Source organism: Oryzias melastigma, linkage group LG17, assembly GCF_002922805.2.
Source record: "Oryzias melastigma strain HK-1 linkage group LG17, ASM292280v2, whole genome shotgun sequence".
In the NCBI taxonomy this organism is placed as follows: domain Eukaryota; kingdom Metazoa; phylum Chordata; class Actinopteri; order Beloniformes; family Adrianichthyidae; genus Oryzias; species Oryzias melastigma.
The window spans coordinates 27665130-27673711 of record NC_050528.1 but is presented as its reverse complement, the minus strand read 5'-3'; the positions used below and the strand labels follow the sequence as shown (position 1 = coordinate 27673711).

The following is an 8582-nucleotide window of genomic DNA, read 5'->3' as shown; positions in this document are numbered from 1 at the left end:
GCGGTCAAGAAGATGGATGGATGGATGTTTTACTGAAAGATTTTCCTGGAATTGAATTCTTGAAATCCATGATCCGCTGTTAGACAAAAAGAGTTTCTATAAAAAGTATTTCCTGCAGGCAAATAAGTAAAGAAACTCTAAAACTGGGTGAATAAATACTTAACCAATACAAACCATTGAATACAAATATGTGATGATATTTGAGACAAATAATCAAGTAAAATCTATTTTTTATTTATAATTTTGATGATGATCAATATTTTTTCATTATGTATGGATTTAAGTTTTTGCTTACTTATTTACAGTTTTATTTCATTAAATATACTAATTTCCTTCTATTCACAAATAAATAAGTACATACTTGTTGTACTGAACTGTTGAATTAAATACATTTTTTATTTATTATGTTTAGTCATTTTTAACCCTCCATTAAAAAAAGTTTCATTAGTTTTCAAAACACCCGACACTGCTGTGATTTACTATAGTAAGTACTATGCAGTATTTAAAGTTATAATGTAGTTTATTTACTCTGATTTTAAAATCAACCTTGGTCCCTGTTCCCTGGTTGAAGGCTATGGAGTTTTTGAACGAGGCAGAGAGCCCCGACTCTATGCAGTCAAGCGCACAGACCACAGGAGAGGAAATCTGGGAAAGCTGAATCTGTAATAGGTAAGCAGCTTGGTGTGAAGAAATCAGTTATTAGGAAATGAAGACACTGATAATCTCCCACCATCTGAATCCCAGAACCACGCGGAGGACCCATAGTGAATGACCTGCAGAGAGCTGGAACCAAAGTAACAAAGACTATCATCATCAGTAACTCACTACAAACCCTGGAGTACCAGACGTGTCCTCCTGCTGAAGCCAGTACATGTGCAGGCCCTCTAAAGTTTCTAGAGAGCTTTTGGATGATCCAGAAGAGGATTGGGAGGATGTCCTATGGTCACAGGAAACCAAAACAGAACTTTTTGGTAAGAACTCTACTGTTTGCAGGAGGAAGAATGCTGAGTTGCATCTAAAGAACACCATTCCTACTGTAAAGCATGGGGGTGGAAGCATCATGGTTTGGGTCTGTTTTTAAGCGAAGGGATGAGGATGACTGATCCGTAAAGGAAAGAATGAATGGGGAGTGGAAACCTCCTTCCATCAGCATTGAAGATGAAACGTGGCTGAATCCTTCAGCGTGATCCCAAACACACAGCCCGGGTAATGAAGGAGTGGCTTCATAAGAAACATTTCAGGGTCCTGGAGTGGACTAGCCAGTCTCCAGATCTCAACCCCATAGAAAACCTTTGGAGGGAGTTGAAAGTCTGTGTCACCCAGCGACAGCCCCAAAACATCAGTGCTCTAGAGGAGATCTGCATGGAGGAATGGACCACAATTTACAGAAAATGTTTATTGCCAACAAAGGGTATAAAACAAAGAATTAAGATGAACTTTTGTTATTGACTAAATACTTACTTTCCACCATAATTTACAAATATTCTTTAAAAATCAGAAAATGGGATTTTTCTGGATGTTTTTTTTCACTTTGTCTCTCATAGTTGAGGTAGATACGATGAAGTGACATTTGTATCACGTCACCAACACGAGTCATATAGCTGAGGAGTTATTTCCTAATATTTACATTTTTGTTAAATTCCATAATGTTTAAAGCATAAAAACGCACACAAACGCATTTTCCCTTCTCTACCTTTGAGCCCTGCACCTCAAAATCCTGTGCACGTCCCTGCACACATGTTCATGAATGTCAAACTTCCAGCTGCAAACCAAGAACCTCCTGATATTCGGGATCAGCAGACATCTGTCCAGCCTCAGTTCCGATCCTCCGCTGGAACAGCAGCGTCCTTCTGAACAGATTCTTTGCTGACGTCATTTGTTTGTTGTTTATTCGGCTGGTTTCGTGCTTTCTTTAATTACAAACGGTCTCGATTGGAGTTTGAACAAAACGAAATCAGAAATTGATCACGTGCGTCGTCTCCTGTGGCTCCCGGTTCAGAGGGGCGCGCGCGTGGACGGTGTCCGGATCTGCCCGTGTTCATCCGGGTCACTGGTTCCAGTGTGAGTCCCGGATTGTGGGAGAAGTTTGCGAAGTTTCCCCCGCAGACCTGACAGGTGAGCGTCATTTGCAGCTCCAACCCCCCCGCCTCCACCCTGAAGCCTTCATAGCCCCCCCGCCCCCGCGCAAGGCGCCGTGATCCGCCGCGCGCGCGCCATGAACGGACCCGAGCTCAGTGAGCTCCCGGACGAGTCGGAGCGGCTGCAGCCGTACGTGTCCCGCCTGAGGCAGGCGGCGGAGCAGGCCGCCGGGGGCCCCGCCGGACCCCCCCTCTCAGACGGCTTCCTCATCAGGTTTCTGCGCGCCAGAGATTTTGACGTGGAGCTGTCTCTGAAGGTAGGAGTCAGAAACACACGAGACGGGCTGCAAACGTCCTGCAGGTCCAGCTGCTGTCAGTCAGAGAACCCGGTTCTGGTCCAGGATTCAGACCTCTGAGCAGCAGGTCTCTGTCTGGTCCCTCTGATCTTCTGACCGCTTCCCAATTCTGATGTCATTTAGACTCAAACAGACCAAAGTGACCAGAACCTTCAGCTTTCATTGTCACATCTGAACAGTGAAGGAGATCCACTGTTCTTCAGAATCTGGATCCAGAGGATCACAAGAGATTCTGTTTATGATGTGGATCTAAACTCAGAGTTCAGGTTTTGGTTCCTCGTGATGGAGATGTTGGACCTCGTGCTTTTATTCCTCTGAGTTTTCAGACTCTCTCAGATTTGTTTAACCCATGCAGGTCTGCAACCTGAGGCCACATGTGGCTCTTTTACCTCTCTGTTGTGGCTCTCTGATGAAATAAAAATAAAGTTCTTAATTTAAAACAGTAACTAAAGAGGCAAAGTGAAAAGTGAACTCAAACTTGACAATAGTTCACAAACAGTTGAAGAACATCATGTATAAACTCTGTGAGATGATGTTACCCAACTATCTACAAAGCGGTTTAGTTTAACAGTCGAGCTACAACATTTTGACAGATTTGTGATTGCTGTGTATCACAAAAAATACATAACAAAAAAATAAAAACAAGTAAGCACAACAAACATTTATATTAAAGGGTTAGTAGGCAGATTTTCTATTTTTTGAACAAATTGGAGTATTTTTAGTTGTCCTCTTATGGTTCAAAAAGCTTCACTGAATTAGCTCTAATTTTACTTTTGTGTGTGAGATTTATGAATTTCTGCCAGAGCTGCACCAGAAATAAAGAAAAAGAAACGATTTCTTGCTCACCACTGACAGTTGTTAACATTTGTTTCATTGAAATGATCCCATATGACAAAGGAAGTCTTTTATTTTGAAGGGATGTCATAGGAACCTTTGTCAAAAGTTATAAGCTATTTCATATTTTGAAAAAAGGCTATTTTTCATTTATCTGTTTTTATATGTATCATATAAATGAAAGAATAACATAAAAACAAATCTGTGTCTTATTTCTCTAAATCAGGGGTGTAAAACTCAATCACACAAGTGACCAAAATCCAAAACACACCTTAAGTCACAGGATCAACAGGATAAACATTTATTAAACACACTGAAATGAAATTTAAAAAACTTTAAAAATGTAACCTTTAACATTATTGTGAATAAAAACAGGAAGGAATATTATTCCAGAATAAATCAACTTAAACCTTAAATAACTTTCCATATTTTACTCTCCACAAATATATATTTGGTCAAAATTATACAAGTTAGAAATGAGTGCAAGATGATAAAATGATCTGGAGGGCCGGATAGAATTACCCAGAGAAAGCCTGATTCTGATCATTTTGAAATCACAAAACGTTCTTCCGTTAACACATTTTAAAGAAAGTCAAGAATTACCAGCATGATACTTCCAGAACACCACAAAAACAAACAAATAGTTTCAGTTCACTTTGACCTTTAAAAGAACCTCAAGTATAGAAGAGTCATAGAAAAGGAACAAAAGCAGATAAAACAAAGAACATTTGCAGAGCTACTTAAGCGATTGTTAAACTATTTGTTGTTCCCAGGATCAGATCACATCAGTACAAAACGGTTCACTGCAGCTGTAAAATCGTTTCCACACTTCCAAATATGGTTTTAAAATTTAAAACAAAATCCATGCATTAAAAAACCATTATAATTATGTTGTGCTTTTGCAAAAATGATTTGAATAAAAAGACTTGGAGCCAAAAAAATGTGTTTTGACCTACAGACAAACTCAAGTAACAACCTGTGATTTTTAAATATTCCATCTAAACAGCCAATCATCATGCAGCCTCTTACTAACCAATTTAGACTAAAAGACTAACTTTGAAATCATCCTATGTACTGTACTTCCTATTTGAATGTATGTATTTCAGTTACATCGATTTGTCTGTTTACATGATTGTACAGCACTTCAGGTCTGCACAGACAATTTTAGTTCTCTATCAATAAAGTTGGTATTGTGAAAATAACGCTCTGATTTATCAAACAGATCTTTTCTCTGTTTCCTAGTCCTACTAGACCACATGTGTCAAAGTCGAGGCCCGGGGGCCGGATCCGGCCCTCCAGATCATTTTATTTTATTGTTATTAATGGCCGGATGTTATCTTGCGTTTATTTCTAACTTGTATAAATTGGACAAAACATATTTTTATAGAGAGTAAAATATTGAAAGTTATTTAAGGTTTAAGTTGATTTATTCTGGAATAATATTCCTACCTTTTTACTATTCATCTTTATGTTAAAAAGTTACAGATTCAAAGTTGGCATTCTGCTAGATTTTTGGACTATTTTGGGATTTACTAAGATTTATTAGGCTGTTTTTATCTAATATTTCAGCTACATGCTAGCTGTTTTTTTCTGATTTAGGCTGATTTATTTTCAGGCTGTCCGTCGTCTACAGTCGTTGTAGCAGTACGTTGTGGTGAACAGAGAGCTGAGCCAGAAAGTAAAGCTCTCAATTTCCCAGTCGATCTTCGTTCCAGTTCCCCCCCGGTGGTCGTGAGTTCTGGGTCATGACTTAGGGAACGGGATCAGGTGAGATCGGCTGAAATGACTTTTCTCCAGAGGGTGGCTGGTGCTCCCTTATGGTGCATTCACACCGAATGCGATTCACGTGACAAATTCACGTGCCCCGCCCCTTTTTCACTACATGGTGAATTCTCTGCTTGCCGCTTGTCAAAAAATGTGTTCCTGACTCCACGGCCGCATGTGGGAGGAGCTACCAGCTCTGTCTGAGGATATCTCACTTAGAATGAATAGAAGACGCATGATGTCGATCAATCAGGTTTATTTATAGTAAAGAGTTCTAGAAGAACATCAGCAATCATGTCTCCATGTTTGAGTTATGATGATTATTAAACAATTTTACCAGTACAGGGGGCTGTGTCTGTATGACAGCCGCTTCTGCTGTGTTTCTGTGTCTCTGTGAGCTTGAAGGTTCTCTGTTTTGTATTAATCTGAGGGGGAAATAAACTTAGGAGACCTTTTTCAACCCCGCTGCATCTCGCTGTCTGCCGGCATATAGAGTGAGAGCCACTGACCTGTTGGGCACCGACTGGGTTTTCTGCGGTTCCGGTGCCAAAGCGGTTCTTTGGTTTCAGTTCCTATTCTGTGCCATTTTCAGTATTTCACTCTCTGCCCCCTCTCCTAGCTCTGCGCTCCACGGTCCCAGCTCCCTGGTTCCCACATGCCCTTTCCCTCCACGTTGCCCCCCCCCGCGATCCGAGGTCAGCGCTCCCGCAGTGGCTCTCTCTCTTGCAGCGTGTGGAGCGGGCGAGCCCTGCTGGTCCGGGAGGGTGTCCGGCTGCAGCCAGAGAACCGCGCGCTGTGACAGGACATAAACGGTCGTATTAGTATTCTACCCACTGATTGGGTCACTGGAAAAGTCCCGTGCCCAAAGCTGAGTTCCTGATTGGCTGATGCGATGCAGCGACCTGTCAAACTTCTGGTGTTTATATTTTGGCTGTGCTGCCCGATTCACACCTTGCTGCTCAAATGGAGCTGCTGGCAGACCTTCACACCGCGCCGGTTGCTCACGTCACGCCGCGGGGCTTCAATTCGCCTCAGAGCGCGTCTGGACCATCGAATTACATTGGAGATTGCCGCCTCTGCTGCCAGAATTGCGTTCGGTGTGAATGCCCCTTTAGAGATACGGTGAGAAGCTCGTCACACGAGTCTCCACATTGAGAGGAGCCAGTTGAGGTGGCTCTGGTATCTGCTGGACGCCTCCCTGGGCGTCTCTCGGCTGGCCTGAGAACGCCTCAAGGTCCCCCCAGAGGAGCTGGAGGAAGTGGCCGGGGAGAGGGAATTCTGGGAAACTTTGCTTAGACTGCTGTACCAGATGAGCGGAAGAAGATGGATGGAAATCTGAGTTCACATGAAACATTACATATTATTCATTTTTGAATTCTGACGGAATCATGTGAACAGGAAAAAAGCACAAATGATGATATTATTCAGAAGAAGAAAACATTTGTAGTTTTGATCACAGAAACAAATAAAGCTGTTCTTCTTCTTCAGGGTCTGAAGGTCGAGTCGCCACAGTTTTACTAAATGTAATTTAGCCAAAGTCAAGTAATGATAATCACAGTTTATAGAAAGTGCTGGGGGCTGCGTATTATTGATCTTGGGACGGGAGCTAACAGGCCAGTGGAAATTTGAATGTGGACCACATTTCCTTTGGACACGCCTCACTTAGAGAAAACCTACCCATAAAATCTCAACCCAGAGAGATTGTCGCCAGGGTGTGAACCTTGTTTGTTTGTTTTTTTAAGTTTCTTATTTCTTTCACACCAGAAGTTCTTATCTTGAACTCATAAAAGTTCAGAAGAGAGTACATTTAAAAACACCACAAACGTGAAGTTCAAGTTTCTGTCAGACTTTATCTAATCAGCTGATTCTGTTTTTGTTCTCAAGACTCAGAAAATTCAAAAAGCTTGAAAAGCAACAATTCACTATAATTCACTGACATTAACAGTGTGTTAGATTTAGAAACGTTTGAATGACAGAAAGATTGTGAAAGCTCAAGATGATCGGATGGATTCTTTGTCTGTTCTGGGAGGAATCTCCACTCATCTCTGAAGATCTGGTGATCCCCCAAACTCAGACGCTCCTTTCTTCTGCTTCAGCGGGGATGTGAGTCATGAACCACTGCAGGAGCTGCTGACGGCCTTTGAGCTCAGTCATTAAAAACACTCCGTTCTGAGACAGACTTTAGTACAAACACTGTTGACTTAGCTGGAAGAAGGCCAGACTCGGCTGCACGCCACCAACCTGTAGACTGGACTAAACTGAGCGTTCTGCTGCCGCTCCATTACAGTAGAATCTGCAGTTAGATCGATTTAAAACTGAGATTTACCTCTGTGTCAGGAGCTTATAAAGGAGGGCAAAAACATCCTTCTGTTTTATTTTTGTTACTGTGACAGGTCTCATCTCACACATCGCTCCTAATGTCAGCTTTCCTTTAGTCTGTCCGGCGTCAGCACAAAGAGCTGACAGAACCGAGATTTCTGTGCAGCTGCAGGCATGTCGGTAGTGACAGAACCATCGGAGGGAAACTGCAGCGGGTCAGCTCATCTCTTCGCCTGAAATGAGAGAATCAGCTCACAACCATCCATGGATCACTTTAAAAGAAACCGAATGGGAGATGCTGGAGCCCGTCCCTCACAGCTCAGGCCTGTCAGTCATTCAGCTCCGCGCTCACGTTTAGGATGAACCCAGCTCAATACCAACTGTTACGTCATTTGCTTTCCTCATTCTATTGCTTTTTTAACCCTTCCGCTCTCTTTGGGGTCCAGTTGACTCCTACCACATATTGATATGTGATTTCTTCCATGACAAAGGTGGACAGGATTTTATGTCTGTCATGGACATTAGTGAAACTCAAAAATCAAAGATAAAAAAAATTCAGCGCACTGTCTTGGGGGGTCCAGATGACCCCACTTTTAATGTAAACAAACTAAGGAGAGCGGAAGGGTTACATTGTTATTTTTCACCACAACTGGTGCATAAAAACAAAAATCAAACAAATAGAGGAATTGTACACATAAAGCATATTGTCAATTCTTTAAAGACAGAAAGAAAGAGAAAAATGTAATTAAACAACCACAAAAGTGAATAAATGAGACTTGGAGTTCATCTAAATAAATCTTGTTTCAATTCAACATAGGGTTTTATATGTTTAGTCATATCTTTATAAATATATGAACATTTGAATATATATTACAAAGTGAAACAACCTGTAATTTAGACATTTAAGTAGTCTTACTTTATTTCATTTCTCATTAAAAATGTCTGCCGTCATTTTTTTCCTAGTTTTTGATATTTTTCCAATGAAGTGTTTTCATTTTTCTAGCAATTACTAATAGTATATATATATATATGACCTGTCTTTGTTATTTAATACAGTCCTTTTGGGTAACTGGCCAAGTAGGAAAAACAGTGTTTGTGGGAATGTCTTATTTGAATGTTTTTTCTATTTCCTCTTTAACATTGAGCCAGTTGTTTCTAAAATATATATGTCTGGTCTCCTTCTTCGCCTTACTCTGATCAGGTAAATAAAGCTACAGACCACGTGTGTCCG

At 41.2% G+C, this 8582-nt stretch overlaps 1 protein-coding gene across 1 annotated transcript in view; it reads left to right on the top strand.

The window, feature by feature from the left end:
* Nucleotides 1-1523: 1523 nt before the first annotated feature.
* The window catches only part of ttpa (tocopherol (alpha) transfer protein), a 10332-nt gene continuing 3273 nt past the window's right edge, over nucleotides 1524-8582 (top strand). Inside the window, exon 1 of the mRNA XM_024279641.2 lies at nucleotides 1524-2395. Coding sequence (XP_024135409.1) covers nucleotides 2216-2395 — 180 coding nt within the window. The 5' untranslated portion in view covers nucleotides 1524-2215. The remainder of the gene's footprint in view (nucleotides 2396-8582) is intronic.